This window comes from Gigantopelta aegis, chromosome 7 (assembly GCF_016097555.1).
Source record: "Gigantopelta aegis isolate Gae_Host chromosome 7, Gae_host_genome, whole genome shotgun sequence".
NCBI lineage: Eukaryota > Metazoa > Mollusca > Gastropoda > Neomphalida > Peltospiridae > Gigantopelta > Gigantopelta aegis.
Window position 1 is genome coordinate 11777740 of NC_054705.1, and position 24119 is coordinate 11801858.

Here is a 24119-nt window from a genome sequence, read left to right on the forward strand (position 1 = left end):
CCATTATCAAACAGCAAACGAGGATTTGAGGTACATTATTGCATTGTTTCCACTTCGTTTTACATTTCATCCATTCATACTTATGGTTGTGCTTATATCCAAATGAGGTTCAAGCACACTGTCCGGGTATATCCCAGCTATTTGGGCTGTCTGTCCATGACAGTGGGTTAGTGGGTTCGTACCGGGATGCGAACACAGTATCTACCATCCTTTAGTCCGATGGCTTAACCATGTCACCACCGAGGGCGGTCACGTTTTAGATGGTTGAAACTTTATATACAAATCAATGGCCAGCTGTGTTAATTGGGGGGGGGGGGGGGGGGGGGGGGGAGGAGCAGTTACTGACCCTTATTTTTCTTGAACCAAATTAGTTCATTAGTAGTTGCAAAGAAATAAAATGCCATTTTTAATAGTGTTATAATATATAAAAAAATTCTGTGTTTTTTTAATTTGATTTTTGTTTCAAAACTGACGGTCGCCTGACGGACTATCTTTGTAAACATTTGTAGTCGCCGTTAGTGAACGAACTGCCAGTTGTCAACCTTGGTGTTAAAGTTACACATCCCAAATATACTGAACAAAATATCTTTGGTGTGCACTAGCTATAGACAGGACAACACATACCATAGCATTTTGGTTGGTATTATAGAGGCAACGTTATAAATAGTCGACATGGTAAATTTTTTAGAAATAATTTACTACCCCAGAAACATGTTATCGTAGTGCCAGGGTAAACAGGGATCTTTGGTGTACTTTGCCCACGAACAGGAAATCACATACCACAACATTTTGGTTGACGGTGCACATGCTATCTTAATACATATTCGACATCTGTCGCTTCCGTGATTGTGAGTTCTTCTTGTACTCTCGTTAGGCATGTTACATCTGGGTAGCCAAACCTGGAAGGAACCCCCCCCCCCCCCAAAAAAAAAAAAAACCCTCAACAACCCCCCCCCCCCCCCCCCCAAAAAAAAAAAAAAAAAAAAAAAACTAATGAAAAGAAAAGGAAAGCAATATTCGTTATTGACACCCCAGTAAGTTAAACCACGCTCATTTGGTATTTAACATATGGTTAATTTTGTATTTAACATAAAACCATTTGGTATTTAATATGATTATTTTGGTATTTATCATATAGGTATTTTTGTATTTAACATGATTATTTTGGTATTTAAAACATGGATATTTTAGTATTTAACATAATGGTATTTTGGAATTTAACATATAGTTATTTTCGTATTGAACATATAGTTATTTTGGTATTTAACACATGGTTAAAAAACAAAACAAGATAATATTTGTTGAAAACATCGAATGAAAATGTATGTAATGACCGCACATTATTTTACTCTTGACAGCCACAGTATAATTAATTATACAGAAAACAAAATAGAACCGATACATATTGATAAAATAAACATACAAGAATACAAAAGCTAATGTGTTATAGAAACGTCCCCTACGTATTAATAGTCTACGTCAGTCAATCAATTCTATATATTTTGCAATATAATTTTTCTATAAATAATTCTGTAACATAGACCTATACCAATTATTAAAAACGGCTCTAATAAACATAGCCCAGTGGTAAAGCGCTCGCTTGATGCGCGGTTGGTTTGGGATCAATCCCCGTCAGTGGGCCCATTGCGCTATTTCTCGCTCCAGCCAGTGCACCACGACTGGTACATCGAAGACCGTGGTATGTGCTATCCTATCTATGGGATGGTGCATATAAAAGATCCCTTGCTGTTAATCGAAAAGAGTAGCCCATGAAGTGGCAACAGTGGGTCTTCTACTCTCAATAGCTGTGTTTTCCTTAAAGGAGAGGACAATTAAGGCATTTGGCCTGGTATGCATATTCAACGATATATAATGCACATTATTGCTTAATATCAACACATATAATCGTACAGTTAATTATTAAAACGGTTAAATGTGACGACTATTATATATAACGGGCGCAGCCATTTTGTACCATCTCAGTGAGTACGCCCTCTGGCGAGCTGGTGGTTACGTAATACTTAACGCGTCACGTCAGGGATGAACCTTAGAACTAGAGTAACACATTCTACCTGTTTTTTGCGGGATGATAAATAGTCATACATTGCAATGTTCTGTAATAATACACATCCCAGTAAGCCAACAGTAAGTATATCCAGCACTATATATATTAATTTTCAATACAAAATAAAATACTATTGTCAAAGTGGCTACACAACAAGTCGAAACAATTAACAATGTTTTGCTCATGCATTAACCTACGTACTGAAATGATACACGGAGTGTTTTCTTAGTTAATTGGTCTATGCTGTTAGTTGCTTCTACCTTTGATTCCTGATTGGCAGGTGTGTATTTGATTGGTAACCAGACGAGCCAGTTAATTGACGCTGTCTAGACACAAAAATACATACAGGTATTGTGGAATATTACCTGTCGCCCCTAAAATTGTAATGGACATGGTTTATTACTGTAAATAGTTCTGTAAAACTATTGATTAAGTAGACTTTTCCATCTAAAACCACAGAACTAACCAATTACGTAGTCCCAAAGAAAATAAAATTATCACTTGGGTATCGTGGGTTGTCGTTTTTGCTCCAACGTAGCATATCAATAGGCGTAATAGTGTACATTTTTCCTTTGGATTATTAAACGGAGAAAAACACTATAACCCCATTTTGTTCCGTTAATGCAACTTGAAATATATTTAGTTAAGTAGTTTATTATATTATTACGTCATTTATGCTGTTTTACAAGTCAGGTGATCAAAGAGAAGCGCCTTGTCGAAAATCCTGCTTTTGTTTACACTGTACATACAGGAGATGGTCAGGAGCTGACGTCACTTCGCCCCAAGCTATCCCACCGGACGTCACAAAAACGAAACAAAATGGCTGCCCCCAGTTAGCAGGAATAATCATGTTTTTTTATTAACTCTAAAATTACGCGTTTTTCATTTGCTAAAGTGTCAGTATGTGTTGGTGGTCCGGGTATGCATCTTTCCAACACATAAGGCTCTTGTTGGAGTGAACTCTACCTTTAACAATATGTCCGACGCCATATGACCGTAAATAAAATGTGTTGAGTGCGTCGTTAAATAAAACATTTCCTTCCTAATAGTAAAAACACACACAGTGTTTAAAAAACTAAAGTCTGTTGACAGTTGCAGTTAAAAGTGCATTTGTTTTGTTTAACTACACCACTGGTGCACGTTGATTTATTCATCATCGGCGATTGGATGTCAAACATTTGGTAATTTTTCCAAAGGAAACCAGCTACAGTTTTCTATTACTGTACGGTACTTACCTACAGACAGGACAGCACATACCACGGACTTTGATGTACCAATTTTGGGCACTGGTAACAGTGATTCAAACGAAAAAACTAAATCAGAGAATGCGTTGACCGATATGGTTCGATCCTGCGACAGCAGCACTGCTTGATCGATCAGGCGAGCGCTCTACCCACTGAGCTAGTTCCTGCCCCCCGGTAATATCTTCTGCGGGGGGGGGGGGGGGGGGGTCTGGGAGCTTCCACTATCCCCCCCCTCTTTGTCCACCCCCAACACCACTCTACTGTAGATACGGTACTGATAATATAGGATCTGCCCCAGTTAGATAAAAAGGACACTTTTAAATTAAAAAGGGTGCGTTTTTCATATAGTAATATAGGGTCTTCTGCGGGGTATTTTCTGGGGGTTCCACTACCCCCTCTTTGCCTCCTTCCTCTTTGCCACCTCCAACCCCACCCTCCGGTAGGTACGATTCTGGTAATATAGGATCTGCCCCAGGTAAATACAAAAATGAGCTCCCCTGAAAACATTTCACCATGTATTTCCATCATTCTACTCACAATATTAGTTATAATCCGTGTTAAAATGAGCTCCCCTGAAAACATTTCACCATGTATTTCCATCATTCTACTCACAATATTAGTTGTAATCCGTGTTAAAATGAGCTCCCCTGAAAACATTTCACCATGTATTTCCATCATTCTACTCACAATATTAGTTGTAATCCGTGTTAAAATGAGCTCCCCTGAAAACATTTCACCATGTATTTCCATCATTCTACTCACAATATTAGTTGTAATCCGTGTTAAAATGAGCTCCCCTGAAAACATTTCACCATGTATTTCCATCATTCTACTCACAATATTAGTTGTAATCCGTGTTAAAATGAGCTCCCCTGAAAACATTTCACCATGTATTTCCATCATTCTACTCACAATATTAGTTGTAATCCGTGTTAAAATGAGCTCCCCTGAAAACATTTCACCATGTATTTCCATCATTCTACTCACAATATTAGTTATAATCCGTGTTAAAATGAGCTCCCCTGAAAACATTTCACCATGTATTTCCATCATTCTACTCACAATATTAGTTGTAATCCGTGTTAAAATGAGCCCCCTGAAAACATTTCACCATGTATTTCCAAACTCACAATATTAGTTGTAATCCGTGTTAAAATGAGCTCCCCTGAAAACTCCCCTGAAAACATCGGCCCTCACCATCACCATCATTCTACTCACAATATTAGTTGTAATCATGTATTTCACATGTATTTCCATCATTCTACTCACAATATTAGTTATAATCCGTGTTAAAATGAGCTCCCCTGAAAACATTTCACCATGTATTTCCATCATTCTACTCACAATATTAGTTATAATCCGTGTTAAAATGAGCTCCCCTGAAAACATTTCACCATGTATTTCCATCATTCTACTCACAATATTAGTTATAATCCGTGTTAAAATGAGCTCCCCTGAAAACATTTCACCATGTATTTCCATCATTCTACTCACAATATTAGTTGTAATCCGTGTTAAAATGAGCTCCCCTGAAAACATTTCACCATGTATTTCCATCATTCTACTCACAATATTAGTTGTAATCCGTGTTAAAATGAGCTCCCCTGAAAACATTTCACCATGTATTTCCATCATTCTACTCACAATATTAGTTGTAATCCGTGTTAAAATGAGCTCCCCTGAAAACATTTCACCATGTATTTCCATCATTCTACTCACAATATTAGTTGTAATCCGTGTTAAAATGAGCTCCCCTGAAAACATTTCACCATGTATTTCCATCATTCTACTCACAATATTAGTTGTAATCCGTGTTAAAATGAGCTCCCCTGAAAACATTTCACCATGTATTTCCATCATTCTACTCACAATATTAGTTGTAATCCGTGTTAAAATGAGCTCCCCTGAAAACATTTCACCATGTATTTCCATCATTCTACTCACAATATTAGTTATAATCCGTGTTAAAATGAGCTCCCCTGAAAACATTTCACCATGTATTTCCATCATTCTACTCACAATATTAGTTATAATCCGTGTTAAAATGAGCTCCCCTGAAAACATTTCACCATGTATTTCCATCATTCTACTCACAATATTAGTTATAATCCGTGTTAAAATGAGCTCCCCTGAAAACATTTCACCATGTATTTCCATCATTCTACTCACAATATTAGTTGTAATCCGTGTTAAAATGAGCTCCCCTGAAAACATTTCACCATGTATTTCCATCATTCTACTCACAATATTAGTTTGTATTTCTATCATTCTACTCACAATATTAGTTGTAATCCGTGTTAAAATGAGGTCCCCTGAAAACATTTCACCATGTATTTCCATCATTCTGCTCACAATATTAGTTATAATCCGTGTTAAAATGAGTTCGAAAGCAAAACATTAGTATGTATTTCCATCATTCCTCACAATATTAGTTGTAATCCGTGTGGTTTTTATGTTTCCATCAATACTAGTGTGTTATGTAGCCACATCAGACAACAGGAATCATGTTAACAATATAAATAACAGTTCTAAGTTCTGACTACAGTTTGTATGTAAACGATAACAGCGATCAAAGGGACATAACCGCGTACTGCGAGACACAGATCATGTCTAAAAATAGAACGATACATAATATGCATATGACACTATTCCATATACGTGTGTTGGGGGGGGGGGGGGGGTAAGGTTGACAGCATGTCTCGAATGTAAATTCGTTCTAGGCCTACCCTTATAATGTCTGCTGCCATTTCCTTTGATGTATTTTTTTTTACGATATAATTCATGCATTTGTGGCATTTAATAGTTCAAGAAATGTCTACGGTCCGGGTTTGTTGTTGTTGTAATTTGTTTGTCACTGAGCGTGTTTTTTAGTATTTTTTTTTTGTTTATTTTTTTATTCTAATTTAAACATTTTGTCATTTACTAGACGTGCGACGTAATAAATGTCACAGTAATAAACAACGGGATGAAAGATAGGAAAGTTAGTCAGGGAGCCAGTGGGATCCCGTGGGATTTTTCTGCTGAAATTGTGGCACCTGTCTAGAAATGTTTATTACATGTAACTAAACAGGAAAAAACATGTTGGCACTCTGGCAATAGTCCAATTTTCTCACTTGAAATGTCGATTCCCATGTTTTGGGGCATGCTGATTTTCATTCTGACCATAAAAAAGCAATAAATATAGAATTTAACCCCATATTGGACACATATGTGACTTTCAGTCTCAAAATATAACGGGGGAAAATCTGTTTCTCCAAAATCACTGACTCCTACATTAGGCCTACATATTTCATTGCTGATACCCAACCTGTCCATCCATGGTATCTTGCATAATCACATTATGAATGATTCCACAACAAGCATGTGTGGTTAAACGAGATATTCTAGTTAATATTATACCAGGAGTCGTTTTTCGCACAACATCCCCAGTTGCAATCTTTCATCAAAGAGGCAGTGATCAAACTAGAACAGGCATTTCGAGATGGCAACAATGAGAACATAATGAGAGAGCATACACATCTTACCAGTCTCGAGAAAGTATTGGAGAAAATCAATGCACTGGATGAGCAGAAGAAAAATCAACCTCTATTCTGTGTGTCATGCGAGAGTACATGCAAATGGTCTTGGAGATGTTGCTATTCATCAGGGAAATGCGCACTGGAGACTGGAACCTACACTTGGTTGCACTGGAGATCTTCGTCAAGTACTTCTTCTCTTCGTTCATGATCGAATTAACCATTCCGGTATGATGCCTCTCTACCTGGAAGAAATGAAATAACCCAGGACATCTGATTCCGAAATACATTCTGAATTTCTGGAAGGCAACTGGGTTGTTAAGAAGACCGCACATACGCCATGTTGTGCTCTTGGGGCTGATCATGCTCTTGAGCAGATAAACAGACCAATTAAAGTTATTGGCGGCTTAGCTGGCATTACATTGCAACCCTTTGCTGGGATAAAATTCTTCCTGATTGCCCCCAGAACTTGCCAGGCTAGAGACAGAAGCTCTACAGATGGCAGGAGTTAAACCAGACAGGCGAACACAGCATCATGGTTTGTCTAAAGCCTTGCTGCTAAGACATGAATGCAACATTCGAAATCTCACACTGACGCCTAAAAGCTTTACCAATCCATTTGTAGTTGAAACTGATGACTTATATAACCTGGTTACCAAATCAGTTGTACCTGGCCAAGTCAAAGAAGATCTCTGCAACCAAAGTGAGATAGGAAGCAAACTGTTCAAAAGCTTTTTTGCATAGCGGATCCAAACAAAAGCTGTCAATATGTGGTAACTTTTGAAGAAGCAAAAACTAGCCACTTGTAAGAACACAACCAAGAAAGTTAAGATAACAGCAGGAAACAAAGTTGTTGAACTCCGTGAAGACTAATCAATTTTTGCTCGTCTATTAATAGTGTACAAATCGAGGTCTTAAATAAATCTGAAGGTCGCAATTGGAGAACATGAATTTGCTGTGGTGCCGAGATCAATGTTTGCTGCTGATGGCTACATGCTGCACTGCTCAGTGAAACGCAGCTTACTGTGCATTCTAGACAAACTACCTGAAAACTCCACCATACACTCAGATGAAAGAAAAATTTCAACGGACGTGGTAGATTTACCAGATGCTGAGGTACCATTAGAGAACACACTTACCAAGAATGTTTTTTTGGTAGATGCAATGGCTGAGGTTCAATGAATGGGAAAACCAGACATAAACAAGAACTGTTCTGAGCTAGAAGATCACTTTATACATCATGTGGTAAAGAAATACAGGAAATACGATGAGATACGCCTGATCTTCGATCGATATGATGTACCTTGTTCATTAAAGATAGCAACTCGAATCACGAGACAAGGGGGTCAGCCAGTGGTGTCTTACCACATTTGCGATACAACAAACATTGCGAAATTGCTTCTGAAGAAACTTATAGCTCAAACGAAGATGGAGTTGACAACATATCTTGCAGAGAAGATATTTCATGCCATTCCAGAGAAGTTGTGCTTTTGGAAACCAATGTAGGGGGACGCACCAGGATATGAGTCACTTAGATAGTGAGCAAGAAGAAGCAGACACAAAGTTTCTATTGCATGCTTTAGATGTAACAAACTCTGGGGCAACAAGCATTCATATCTGATCTCCAGACACTGATGTGTTCGTGCTTTTGTACAAGCCATTGGAAAATCCAAAGTCGCTGCCCTGCCAGTCTTTCATGCACTTACCGGTGCAGATAGTACAGGTAGCTTGGCTGGCAAGGGAAAACTTTCATGTTCGAAGGCATTCAAAAATGCAGACCATCATCGGAGCTATGACAAATGTTGGGACAAACAAACAACCATCAGAAGTAACACTTGCTGTTATTCAGAAGTTTGGTTTGCCAGATTTATCAGCTGCACACATCGACTTCAAAAGTGAGCGACTTACGTTGGTGGCTGTTCAAGAAAAAACAAGAACAATCTGAGCGACTACCACCTACGCCAGGCGTACTTCATCAAGCCACAATGCGAGCACATCATCAGTTGATGGTATGGAACAGAGACACTGTTGCCAATCCCCAACTCCCATCACCCGATGGCTATGGATGGAAACGTAATGACGAAGAGAGGGTTCCTATAATTACAAAGCAGTTGCCTGCACCTAATGCAATATTACATTTGGTGAAATGTAAAGTGAAAAGTAAATATTTAACAAATCAGTGTAGATGCCGGTCATTTTTGACTCGGTCACAGAAAGGAAACCCGCTACCTTTTCCCATTAGTAGCAAGGGATCTTTTATATGCACCATCCAACAGACAGGATAGCACATACCACGGCATTTGATATACCAGTCGTGGTGCACTGGCTGTGACAAGAAATAGCCCAATGGGCTCGCCGACGGGGATCGATCCCAAACCGACCGCGCATCAAGCGAGCGCTTTACCACTGGGCTACGTCCCGCCCCTTGACGGTGATAACGACGGATGTAAGAACATGAAGAATGAGTATGAAGGGGTGGTCGGTGAATGTGATGATGATGATGATCTTGACGAAAACGACATGGATTATTTTGACTATGATGACGATGATGGACACAATGGCCAAGTGATTAAAACAGTTTTCAATTTTACTTGCAAACTATGCAGTTGTCTCAGTGGTTACACAGTCATGACAGTGAATTACAATACCGGTCCATAATACCTCTCTACTTGTAGAACAGTATGTACTTTTAGTGTGCAGGGGATATTTTATCGACTATTTAGCTTATATTTGTAGGAGGCCTGCAATACCTAAGTAATCAGTCTAAAGTAATTCAAACATAACCATGTCGTTTAGGAAAATATCACTTGAAAATTGTGATTTCTATCAAATATATTTAGCAAAATACCATGCTACATATAAATTTTGATGCATACATTGATCCTATTGCATTTTTATGGTCAGAATAAGAATCAGCATGCCTAAAAACATGGGAATCGAAAATTCAAGTGAGAAAAGCGGACTACTCGAACCCTTTTTTTGAAAAGTACACTATAAAATGATGGCCATTTTGAAAAATGGCTGCCATTTTGCTTTTAGCGGGTTGCTAGAGTGCCAACAAGGTTTTTAATGTTCATTGAGACCTACTGAACATTTCTGGATGGGTGGCACAATTTCAGCAGAAAAATCCCACAGGATCCCATTGTGTGGCCACCCCCGTTCCTTAATGTGGTACTGGTTATCAAATGTTCTTTAGGTTTTTTTTAAAATCTTGTTACTAGTACGTGCCGACGTGTGTGTTTGTAGTTAAGTTACATCATTTTATATTGTGGCGTCGTTAAATAAAACAATAAATTGTTTTCATTTATATTGCTACATTTGGTATTTATACAATTGAGCATTATTGTTCTAGAACTGAAAAGAATTCTATATAAAATGTGATCTTCTTTATGGTTTCCAGGCGGAGCAATAATTCTGAATAAAACATATCATTGGTAGTAAATCTTAAGCATACACCCCACCCCGAACCCTAGAAAATTGTCCTCTGCCTCAGTCAGCCCCCCCTCCCCCACACCCCACCCCATATCTACTTGCTTCCGCCGTGCTGCTTTTCGAAGCATGTTTCATTAAAAGAATCCTTCATATGTGTTCATGTGGGACAGGGCTATTTCACCCGAGGATACATAATTTGCTGTCGGGGACGAGGCTTATATTTCTCCCATCCAGTAGATGAAAAACAAGCATTTTGGGGGAAATATGAAAAACGTACATTTTTTTTTTTTATCTTACAATAAAATGATCATAACCATTTAAAAGATCGTACCCCAAAACGGTTTATACTAAAAGTATAAACCAAAAATGATAGTATAATTTTATTATGACAGCAGGTTTCCTTGCTTTTATGACATGATATAATGTTTTTAACATGCTCCTATACCACTAAGGTTTCGAGCATGACCACCCCGGGTTCGACCTTTGGAGGCCAGGGACCCAATCCGGGGCAGAATTACTTAGGACAGTTTTGAATTTAAGCCAATAAGGGAGTGGGGCTTTATATATTAATTTTAAATGCGCCATTTCTAAAGAAATAATATTAAAATGTAATTTAAATATTTATAAAATTTGATCGCCATTTTAGAACGGGCGTTTCTAATTGTAAAATAATAACATATTAGCCCTACATTTTTATTTTTTCCAAGTAGGTTGGTTTCCAGGAGGTTGGGCCTAGGCCACAGAAAGTTTATTTAGTGAGGGACAGAGTGTTATAAGGGGCACCAATCATATCGGGAACTTCAGTGTGGCCGGAACTGGGGGGGGGGGGGGCGAGGGTGCGGGCGGCAGTCCCCCGGACATACCTAACACCCCCTACGGCCGAAACCGCCTACGCCTATGGCCTAACCTACTTCCGGTGGCATAACCCCCCCCCCCCCCCCCCCCCCCCCCCCCCCCCCCCAGCCAACCCAGCCGTCGTGCCCTCCATTCTCGGTGCTCCTCGGGTAAGGTTTGCGGCTGGATCACTAGGAGAGTGTTCCACATCCGCTATGATTGACAGATACAAGAAAGTTTGCGTCTGGTGAGTCTGGCAGAGTGAAACGTATTCGGATGATCCTGAATGATCTTTCCAACACATAAGGCTCATGTTTGAGTTTACCCCTCCTTTAAAGTGTCAGTATGTGTTGGTGGTCCGGGTATGCATCTTTCCAACACATAAGGCTCATGTTTTAGTTTACCCTATCTTTAATAACACCTTAGCACAAAGGGTACATTGGTTATTGGTCCCCTGCGTGTGCTGTAACCTCACCGTGGTGCAGGGGTGTAACATTCTCTTTGAGAATGGCCAATACAGCACAAAATTGAAGTTTTGAGTAAAATTCAGTATCCGTAAAATTATGTGATATTTGTGTTTTTGCACAGTTCTTTACACTGTTTTTGTTTAAGTCTTGAATTTTTATATTGATGTTGATCATCACTTTATTTATTTGCATTACCATAGTTTGACACCCAATAGCCGATGCATTTTTCGTGCTGGGGTGTCGTTAAACATTCATTGATTCATTTATTCATTCATTGGTTATTGGTTGTCAAACAAAGGTAAATATCTCATGAAATGATGACCAAATTTATATAAAAAATTGAAAAGTTAACTTAAAGTAACACGCTGTGCAGAAATATAACTATGATTGGTAAGTAGATTTAAATTTTGGAATTACCCCTGAGTTTTTCTTTTTAAAAAAAAAAAAAAAAAAAAAAAAACAAACCCAGCAACACCAAACATAGAGGATAATGAACGAGTTACCAATTATTATAAAATTTATGTCCCGAGTGAAATAATTTTCACTTGTCACGAGCTTTGGTATCGAGTTTGTTATTGTATTTATTACCCCATTTATTTGGGGTTTTTAAAAAAACCTTTATTTTCGATATAGCCTACGTCGGCTACACGTCCATGTATTCTATAATGAATTGCATTAAACTACCATTTTATTATGAGTTTAAAAGCACTCTCTCACAGATGGTTGACCTAATTATTGACCCAACAAGGTATTATATGACAATATATACATTTGATTTGTACCTAAAAGTACTTTATTGAACCATCTACATAACCACCATATCACACGTATTATTGATATTTTATAAAAAAAAAATATATATAATTGAATTATGGGTACGGTCCATAATTCGGAGAAAAATAACGGCTATTTGGGGAGCAGAGGTGTGACGTATTATTTGAGTCATGTGACGGGCATTCCCCGAATAAACGCAGTGTCAAAACGATTTACCAAGCTCGTGTAACGAGAACGCTTGACCATCCTATGCGATGTAGAGTAAATAGAAAAACAACAACAATGAAAATAAGTTATTAAAAAATAATTAAAACATGTACTGAATGATAATAAGCTTATACATTAATTTATTTTAGTAACAGAAGCATGTTAAACGTCGACAATCCCGTCCAGTTAGGCCTTTGCATCTATATGTGAGGGACTCAACTAAAGCATCCAGCATAATATGCATAATATGCATAAACACCACTAAGGCGTCCGAGATTTATTTCTTTTTACTTGGGAAATTCCTCCAAGACACTTGGGACATTAATATATGGTAAACACTGTTACTGGAGTTAACTTAAGGAACCCAGGACAGTAATGGCCTGCCAGTATTGGTCAGGTGTGTTTGATGTTATCAGTGTGACTGGGGCGAAAGATAGTTCACACACACACACACACACACACACACACACACACACACACACACACACAGAGAGAGAGAGAGAGAGAGAGAGAGAGAGAGAGAGAGAGAGAGAGAGAGAGAGAGAGAGAGAGAGAGAGAGAGAGAGAGAGAGAGAGAGAAGAGACACATACACACACGTTTAGGGCCAACTCTCCAGATCATATACACTGTCTATATGTTATCATCATGGATTAAAGAATATAATCGAGATCGAACTTGTGTAGTTTTTGTGTGAGGGTGCTTTATGCACTCGGCCACATATAGATAAATTTATCGTTAGTCGTACGCGAAAAACTCTAAACATCTGGATCACGAACACCTTCATTTTCCATCTTGTCAAATTCATTATTATGCAAAATATGCCACAACAGCTGACATGAGATAGGAATTGTTACATTTTTAAAGAATACGCTGAACTAGACGATGTTTATATACGATGCGACTATATATACGGAGGCCGTGTATATAGCCTCCGCTAACGAGGGCTGGCTATATTCACGGCAAAAATGTATAGAGGCGGTAAATACGTATTGTGCGAACAGAGCGTTTTCTGAACAGGGGAGGGGGAGGGGGAGTACATGAATTTAGCGGACCCTTTTGTGTACGTTTTCCATAGACATGAATAGCGTAATATTGCCCGTACATTACTAGCAAAATAAATAATAATTAAAAAAAAATATATTAACAATAATACACAATTATTATTATTATTATTATTATTATTATTATTAGCCTACTACTACCTTTTTGGGGTGGTGGGGCGGTGTTCTATCTGGGGGAGTTTTGGCTATAAAAATCAAAGATTAACGTGCGTGCACACACGCACAAACGGCAGGCTGAACTTGTCCCTGCACGTAGAACTGGATTCAACTGGGTTAAGTAATAATTCAATCTAATTAAAATGAGCTCCACTATTACATGTCAATATAACAGCAGCCTGTTGGAGCTCATGTCCAGTTGACCTTTCATTCGACAAATCAAAACCTTACTTGTAGAATCATGCCAGATTGGTAATAACAAAATATGCGACAGGACACAGGTTTGTTGTGTTTTTTTACGCTATACATTAATCCGAATGACCACTTTGCGAACCAGACAAACTAATTTAATAACAATAATAATAATAATAATAATAATAATAATAATAATAATAAATGGTGAGTTCATGAATACCCAGTTAGTCATTATTTACAGGAATGCCCAGTTAGTCATTATTTTCAGGAATACCCAGTAAGTCATTATTTACAGGAATACCTAGTAAGTCATTATTTATAGGAATACCCAGTTAGTCATTATTTACAGAAATACTCAGTCATTATTTACAGGAATACCCAGTTATTCATTATTTACAGGAATACCCAGTTAGTCGTTATTTACAGGAATACCCAGTTAGTCGTTATTTACAGGAATATCCAATTAGTCATTATTTACAGGAATACCCAGTTAGTCATTATTTACAGGAATATCCAGTTAATCATTATTTACAGAAATATCCAATTAGTCATTATTTACAGGAATACCCAGTTAGTCGTCATTTGCAGGAATACCCAGTTAGTCATTATTTACAGGACTACCAAGTTAGTAATTATTTACATGAATACCCAGTTAGTCATTATTTACAGAAATATCCAATTGATCATTATATACAGGAATACCTTGTTAGTCATTACTTACAGAAATACCCAGTTAGTCATTATTTACATGAATACCCAGTTAGTCATTATTTACAGGAATACCCAGTTAGTCATTACTTAGAGGAATACCCAGTTAGTCATTATTTACATGAATACCCAGTTAGTCATTACTTAGAGGAATACCCAGTTAGTCATTATTTACATGAATACCCAGTTAGTCATTACTTACAGAAATATCCAGTTAGTCATTATTTACATGAATACCCAGTTATTCATTATTTACAGGAATACCCAATTGGTCATTATATACAGGAATACCCACCCACCTCTCCAGTTAACAATAATGTTTGATGAACCTGTAGATGGAACATATTTCAATATCATATGATAGTATATACATGTATGTTTATTTGAAATATTATATGTATTTGTATACACGTAGTGCCCCTTTTAGAATTGTGTGCCCACCCATCTTTATAAAGTCCTAGGTGTCCAAATATCATTCACTTTGAAGGATGGCAGATAGTTTAACGTTTGTTTTGTTTAACTACACCACAAGAGTAGAGTACCTAGATTAATTAATCATTGGCTTTAGGATGTAAAACATTTGATAATATAACTCTGATTCCACGATCCAGGACCCGAAGACCAGCTCTCTAGCGACTTAGGCACCGGAGGGTGGCAGATAGCCCAAGTACTCTGCCGTTCGAGAACCCACCACACGGTAGGCAAATATTCCCACTTTAATACAACACAAATCCTATGTTTGACGCTAAATAGCTATTTTTACACTGATAATTTTCAAATTCGCCGACAACAAATATTTCACATAATAACCACTAATTCGCACACTACAGGAAGAAACCCGACAGCACCCGTTTTCAATAATGTTCCGGTAAAATACGTAGGTGCTGAAGTGTGGTTAATATGTGAAATATTTATAAACTATGTATGGCTTACGCAAATTCCGGTAAATGGTTTCGTTTTTGCATAACCCGTCATAACCGTTTAAATGATCTCCTAACTTTAATGTGCGACCGGAAAATGGTTTACGCAAATCGTTCTCTGACGGCAGCATATCCCCCACCTCCTTTTATTACATAGAAAGAAAGAAATATTTTATTTAACGACGCACTCAACACATTTTATTTACGGTTATATGGCGTCAGACATATGGTTAAGGACCACACAGATATTGAGAGAAAAAACCCCGCTATCGCCACTTCATGGGCTACTCTTTTCGATTGGCAGCAAGGGATCTTTTATATGTACAATCCCACAGAAATGGTAGTACATGCCACGGCCTTTGATATACCAGTCGTGGTGCACTGACTGGAACGAGAAATAGCCCAATGGACCCACTGTCGGGGATCGATCCCACACCGACCGCACATCGAGCGAGCGCTGTACCACAGGGCTACGCTTATTACATACAACATGTTTGTTATACAACAAATAGCTGTTGTTTAGAATGTGCTGAGGTATCGCTTAACAAGCATTTCTTTCTTTTCCTTTTTATGGTTCATTTAGAACTGTAGCTAGCTTAGTATGTTGATGTGCTCATCCTTATATCACGTACTATAATGCTTATGTTTTAATATTTGCAGTCATGTCAAAGCCAGGACTTAAAGACCGACGAAGGAGCGATTATATAATTGACCTGTAGAAGAGAAAACTGAAATATTACGACATAGATGTTGGCGTCAGACGACAATTCTACAGTCAATCAAATATTACAAGACATACAATATGACAGCTATTCCATAATCCACAACCAATCAAATATTATAAGATATATGATATCGACAGCTAGACCATAATCCACAACCAACCAAATATTAACAGATCAAAGATGTCTAAATCAGATCAGGTCGGTTACAGCAGTGAGTAATTCCATAATTGTCTATAATCAAAATGGGAAACTCGCGTGAGGTCAGCACGTAAGGTCAGCACGTGATCGTCAGTGTCAGACAGCGACCAACGTATCACTGTAACCAACGTATCACTGGAACCAACGTATCCTAGGTGTCAACTATAGCGTTACTTACAAAGCACATTTTTGGAGATTATTATTATTAAGATGGGAAAATACACAACTATGGGGCATATCGATTTCACTATTGCATCATCCAAGATGGCCGCCAATCTGCGCAGTAAGGGGATGAGGCCATACTGACGTCACTAGGCCCCGCTCCAGAAGGGTGTGTACATGTACTGATGCAATGCTGACATTACTAGGTCCCGCCCCCAGAAGGGTGTGTACACGTTTATTTTAAGAAATGACTGATGCCATACTGACTTGCGCCCCCGTGATGAATAATCTCTGACGTGACAAGCCCCTCCTCTAACAAAAAGAGTCATGTTTTATTTTTAGAGCACTTTCTGTATATAAGCAGGACCGAGGTAGTGTGTTGGACATCTGAAAAGGAGACTCGAGAGGCAGATATATATATACGTTGGAACAATTATTATTATATGTTTCTGACTTTACTGTTTGGAATTGCTCTCTACTTACAAGACCACTCATGGATGAACCCGTTGAGAACCGAAGTTCTGAAAGTACGGAAGAACTCACCACAACAGAACAATTGAATCGTGAGTGCTTTTTTTCACATTGGAAACACTCGGTACTTGAAAGGTACGTTCTGGGACGGTGAATGGAAAATTCACATTCGTCAGTACGAATGGTCCGCCGCCGGTATGCTGTACTCTACCAAAGTGGGAATCGGGCTGTCGCTCGTTCGATGGGCAGAAATACTGTGTCACTTGAAAACAATCGAAGAGACGATGTCCAAGATTCAAGAAGGAAAGACGGTGAAAATGTTCACTCATTTGGGTGGCAACGTCTACGTGAGTGTGACGAGTCCCTATCATGTGGTGGATATTAGACAATGGTGGATCCCCGACGGAGAAGACGATTTGAAACCTACACGTAAAGGGATTGCTCTGAAGTTTAAAGAATGGCAGAGTTTGTTGAAAAGGGTTGCCGAGCTTGCCGAAGACTCCTGAAATCAAGAGCACAGAGCCGTGTAGCTTCGGAACGGACCACAACAATCAGCTGTCGGCGCTACAATGCAGGAACTGCTACCCCAACGAACAACCATTCTTAATCTAAGAGAGAAAAAAGAAGACATTTGGGACTTTAGTGTTGTTTTTCTGTTACCACTAAGGTATGTCTCTTATATTATTATAAACTGTAACATTTGTTATATAGATAGTTATTAGTTGCGAAAGTAGTATTGGTTGATTCATCGCTTTTGTACATTATGTTGTCTGTAGAAATAAAAAAATGAAAATGAAAAAAATATTTTGTTGTTTTCAAGTCCTAACTGTAACGTCATCGCTGGGAAGACCTAACCCTCGATGGTATAAATAGCCTGTCTCAACCGTGGTGGTCGTCATTATAGGGGGTGTCCCTCGATAAGACAGCAGTAAGCATGGCCGACTGGCAAACCTATTTACAATCGATCTATTACGATCCCAACCATCCAGGCAGTTTGGCAGGCCCCGAGAAATTGCATGAAGCCGTCAGAACCGAGGGAAAATATCCCATCAGTTTGGCAAAAATCAAAAGATGGTTGAAAGGCCAAGAGACTTACACCATGACGCGACAGGTACGAAGAAAGTTTCCACGCAGACATTACGTGGTAGAAGGAATCGATAGTCTATGGCAATCGAATCTCATGGACATGATTTACGTGTCTCAATACAATGATGGTGTAAAATATCTGATGATTGTCATTGATTTGTTTTCTCGATAGGTTTGGGTGGTTCCACTAAAAAGCAAACAGGCTCGGGAGGTGACCGATGGTATGGCAGATCTGTTGAAAACACTGTCCCGCAAACCCAAAGTGTTTCAATCGGATTCAGGATCTGAATACAAAAATCATCTATTCAAAGCAATGCTGAAACGACACGGTATTGCACAGCTCTTCTCGTTGAATGAGACCAAAGCCAGTCTGGCCGAAAGGGTGATTAAAACGCTGAAAACGCACCTGTACAGGTCCATGCTAAAACACTTTACCTACCGTTACTTGGACGTTCTGGATAAAGTGGTGTCCAGTTACAATAGCACCCAACATCGATCCCTCGGTCGTTCTCCGGCCAGTGTAAACCGAGACAACGAAAGCGAAGTCAGGTTAGATCAGTATCTGATTCAAAAGAAGAAGAAAGTGCCAAAATTAAAACGATCCTTTACCTTTAATGTGGGGGAAATCGTATGTGTGAGTCATCTCAGAAGGGCGTTTGACAGAGAATATCAGGAAAAATGGTCGGGAGAAATCTTCACCATCGAGAAACGTTACTGGTCACAGGGGCATGACATGTATCGGCTGAAAGATTGGGGAGGAGAATCGATCGAAGGCACCTTTTATGCTCAGGAACTCCAAAAGGTCACGGAACGTCCAGACCTGGAATACCGCATTCAAGAAGTACTGAAAAAGCGCACGAGACATAAACAGAAACAAGTTCTAGTCAAATGGTGGCATTTGCCCAAGAAATACAATTCGTGGATTCCCGAAGCTGACGTCAGACATTACCAAAACCTATAAATAGAAACAACGTCTACCTGATGCATGTTATTAGAATGGAAGATCCCGAAGGAGTATAACCTCTCTCTCGAAGTGTTTCTAAATCAGAAAGTTGGGGACTGTTTGGTCGACGTGTTGCTAAAACAGAGACCGTGTTCTTCTCTCAGATCCTCATCATTTACATCGTGATTGTGACGTGCATCGTCAATTTGTCACTGGACAGGGGAAATTCCAACTTGTGGACTGCCCTACTCAGTAGTTCTCTAGGTTACCTACTGCCCAATCCAAAGATCAAGTCAAAAAGATTCTATGGATAAGTACCTCACACTGAGGAGTACGGACAGTTTGGCGTATTATCCCGACAACACATCCTGGTCTTTTCGAGTCCATTTGGACGAGTCCATACGACTAAGACAAAAAGGGGTGGTGGCTTTAGCAGAGATTGCCTTTGAAAATTGGGACGCTGCCAAGAGAAGCGAGTGCCGTGACGTCTACATCTATACATCTCTGTGTGAACCTTCGCACGTCGTGGGTGAAACCAAAGAACCCCTACTGCGCCGTCTTTTTCTGAGGGGCAACAAGCAAGAGCGATCGTTTGTGTTTCCACACTATCATTATCTACCTGTCAGAGTAGAAAACACCGATGTCATCTACGTCTATGTAAAGTACCCCGCGGGACAACCTGCTTCATTTATTACGGGAGCCGTCGTCGTGACACTTCATGTCAAACCTATGCCTTTCTGGTTCTGATCATCATGAACTACAAACTGTACGTTCCTGACACCGAGAAATGGACTCGCTATTACCAGTTGCAAGCTCAAGGCAAATGTATGATTTCTCCTTGGACGGGTGAAAGGATGGACGTGGATAGCTTCTTGGAACTGTACGGTAAACACTACAAGAATGACAAGAAGATGAAGCCCAAAGAGTCACACAACAACAATCCTCCGGCCATTATGACTTCACCCACGCAACAGGTGGTCGAACAGGCCAAAGCTGACCTGAAGCGTCGTCGAAAGAGTATAAAAGACAAAGTAAACCCAAGGATCATCACTCCAAAGAAGAAATCAAAGGCAAGCACATCTCGACAAATGGCTGTCTATAAGTCAGATCGTTACCACAAAAACAAAAAACAATAGACATGTCATACTTCAGCAGTGCGAACAACAACTCTGACCCAAAGGAAGCATCGGCGAGTGAACTGGATCTGTTTGAACCTCCATCCACTTTTACAGCGGTACAAAAAATATATTACGTGGACACTAGACCCACCTCGCAGATCACCACTGACAGTAGCCCTGTGAAATTTAATATCTCGGGCCAGGGAATAGACTACATCGATCTCAAGAGATCTAAACTGCACGTGAAGGCTAAAATTGTTAAAGCAGATGGGACCTCGTTAGATAAAAACGAACATGTGGCACCCGTCAACAACTGGCTCCACAGTCTGTGGTCTCAAATAGATGTGGTCCTGAACGGTAAGCTCATTACTAGTTCAACCAATTTGTATCCCTACAAGAGTTACCTGAAAACACTACTCGATCAAACAGCAGAGGGCTAAGACTCAACTGTATTACTACGACCCTACAGATGGCATTAACGAATCGGATCCTGTGACGGGAATCAATTCGGGGCTCGCTGACCTTGGAGCCATTGCGGCTGAAAGTAAACTAGTGGACATGGAAGGCCCTCTGTATGAAGATATTATGAATTCTCAACGTTACCTGCTGAACGGCGTTAATCTGCAGATCAAGCTGTATCCATCTTCCAGCCGGTTTAATATCATGTCGGATGTGTCGCAGGGCAATTACAGAGTCAAGGTGGAAGACATATATCTACGCCTCTGCAAAATACGACCCAACACATTGCTCATTGCCAGTCATGCTAAGACATTGGAGTCCACCGCTGCCAAATACCCTTTCACTCAGTCAGATATCAAAGTGGCCTCCATTCCCAAAGGGCAGTTGAGCTTCACGTGGGATCAGCTGTTTCAGAATAAATGCCCCAATAAAGTGATCGTGGCCTTGGTCTCGGCCGAAGCCATGAATGGAGATTATAAGAAGAATCCTTACAATTTCGAGAGGTTCGCTCTGTCCGCTATAGCCCTGTACGTAGATGGTGAATCTTTGCCATCGCAGCCTCTTCACGTCAGTGACATGGAATACATCACGGCCTACAACAACCTATTCGAGGGACGTCGAACACCACAGGGATTGCCTATTGGCAGAGAGGATTTCAATCGAGGATATGTCATCTATCAATTCTGTCTGGAATCCAACCCCAAGAAAGAAGGTGCCAATCAGATTGATCTTATAAAAAGAGGCAATCTGCGCCTGGACCTTCATTTCGCTAAAGCACTTCCCGAGACTGTCAACTGTTTGGTGTACTCTGAAGATAACGTGCTACTAGAAGTGGACCAGGCTAGAAACATTCTATTTAATACAGCATGAACACCTTGCAGCTCCAGTGTGTTCTCGAGAGTGACAGAGTTGCCAAGCATCGTGCAACACAGGTCTGTGCAGCAGATCAACTGCCTAGTCGAGTGGTCAACTACCCCTGCGGACTGATTGTCAATACCCAAAGTGCGTCACACCCTGAGAAACATTGCGTGGCCATTTGGCTTCAAAACGAACAGAACAGTGAATTTTTGACAGTTTTAGAGGCGCCCCAAGTACCTACGGATTTGAGACGTTTTTGAGATGTTCCAGTAAAAGCTATAGCTACAATGAGGAGGTGCTTCAAAGTACAGATAGTGACATGTGTGGACTGTATGCTCTGTTTTTTATCTTGCTAAAAGTCAGGGACTCTAAAATGGCTGATATTCTAAATTATTTTTCAAAAGATGACACTCTAATGAACGACCTATTTGTGTACAGATTTGCTTTCAATTATTTTAATCATTGTCTATAAAAGTTTTGATATTTTTGTTTGCACCCTTTTAAGATGTAATAGTAAAACTCTATCCATTTCTATTATTATTATTATATATATATGTATGTGTCTAGAGTTAGAAATAAAATTCTATATGTTTTTTTTTAATTCATTTTTTATTTTATTAGGGTTACACTATGTCAGTGTTACAGGGAAATCCATCGATAAGGTCTCTTGTTCTTCTTGGTGTTCTTCCCAACAGACTTGTTAATACCTGGAGGGCAAGCTCTGCGTATCATCTCAGCCATGAGGGCCTCTTTAGAAGGCTGTTCACTCGGTGGTACCTTAAGTCCATCTTCTTGGAGGTCAAGATTATTTTTGTAAACTGGATGTGCTTGAACATCCCTCGTGAATCTTTGTTTGGGATCCATTAAGAGACCATTCAGTAGATCGCGATGCTGGCTGGGTTTAGACAGGGTACTTGGAAGTCGTTTTAGGGTGGGGGTATTTTCTGACCACTCGCCTTCTTGGAATACAGAGTGTTTTTCATTCGTTTTCATCCTCTTCAATAATCGTTCATATTTCTCCTGAGGTATCAGAACGCACTTGTTAAGATGCTGCATGATCCTTCAGAAAGGGTAGAGTTGCTTGAATAATTAAGACAATGACGGCTCCACGCTTGCCAATCAGTTCTCTCTTCTGTCTAGTGGATATGCCAGGGTGTCCCAACTGCCGTAAGAATGACTTGTGTCTCTTCAATGGGTCTTCAAAGTGTTTTGATAGAGGAAATTCAGGACGTAACAGATTGGTTACCAGTTCTATGATGGTTTTCAATTGTTCTGGAGTCAAGTGATCTAACAGTAGGTTTCTCTGTTTAGATGACGTTTCCTTCAGCACCTGAAGAAAGGGTACATTCTTCTTCAGTGTCTTTGGCATTGTGATGCATTGGCTGGGAAGTAGGTCGTATTTATAGCGTTGGCACATACACGACGGGCTCCTCCCCTGGAAAGATGTGAGTTCTCAATCTCAGATCGTCTCTGCCCTGTGGCGTCATATCGACAACTAGATACCCGTAGTGGGCCTTCATGACATCTCGATAGGCCTCGACCAATGCACCACCACGCCCGGGAAACAACTGGCGTCCCAGAGTGTTGAGCCGAGACGCATCTCGAACGTTCTTGAATAAGATCAGATAACCAGTGTTCAGCATGATGGTCCGTGCACATTTGCCTTGACTGTACAAGTTCTGTGTGATAAAAATAACACTCAGGTGTCTATGATGGCACCCCTGGGTAAATAACAGTTCCATGTCTGGACGCACCAAGACCTGTTGCATCAGATCGTCTAGTACTATCAGCCCATGGTGTCCATCGGCAAATGCCTCTAGCACACCCGCAGAAGGTAATCCTTCGTGCATGGTCAGATTGGGGATCACACGTTCCATCTCGTCAAACAGGTCTTGATATACGCCGTAACAGTATAGCACCTTTTTGGGAGGATCGTTGTCATACATGCCATCCAGATGATTTAAAAATCTGTACACCCACTTTGTTTTTCCAGAAAAAGTGGCACCCGAGAGACATAGACTAGTACAAGGTGCGATAGGTACGAGGCTATATTCTTGAGACGTTTCACTACCGCCGCTCCTAATGACACGGGGTGGTGAGAGGGTCATAGTTTTCACCCCGTTCAACCAAGTTTTTCTATCAGCTTTTGACATCTTGTGCACATTAAACAGATGATTTGATAACTTAGAAAGCTGCTTTGTAAAACATCCTGGAATGGGACAGTCTTTTAGAACCCGACCCATGACACGTCCACTGTGACTGAAGTTCTTTGATTAAATGAGCAGGCGTTAGTACCCTTCAACATTCACTGATCCCGAGGACACGTGACAAACGCCCCCCTTCAAATACAGACGTATCTATCAAAAGTCCCGGGGACATTCACATCCCACACAAATGTCCCGGGGATACATGACAACCGCCCCTCATCAACTACAGACGTATTTATCAAAAGTCACGGGGACACGTGACAACTGCCCCCCCCCCCCCCCCCCCCCCCCCTTCAAATACAGACGTATCTGT

At 39.9% G+C, this 24119-nt stretch overlaps 1 protein-coding gene across 1 annotated transcript; it reads left to right on the top strand.

Moving 5' to 3' along the window:
* Nucleotides 1–20302: 20302 nt before the first annotated feature.
* On the top strand, nt 20303–21611 carry LOC121377885 (uncharacterized protein F54H12.2-like). Its single transcript, XM_041505982.1, has 2 exons — nt 20303–20639; nt 20752–21611. The coding sequence occupies exons 1-2, from the start codon at nt 20303–20305 to the stop codon at nt 21609–21611; spliced, it is 1197 nt and encodes a 398-aa protein (XP_041361916.1).
* The last annotated feature ends 2508 nt before the right edge of the window (nt 21612–24119 follow it).

Bases quoted from the DNA above. Each gene is read 5' to 3' on its own strand.
- LOC121377885 (XM_041505982.1), top strand. From the start codon at position 20,303: ATGTCATACTTCAGCAGTGCGAACAACAACTCTGACCCAAAGGAAGCA. The intron at 20,640-20,751 runs GTAAGCTCATTA...ACGACCCTACAG, and splicing joins AATAGATGTGGTCCTGAACG to ATGGCATTAACGAATCGGAT.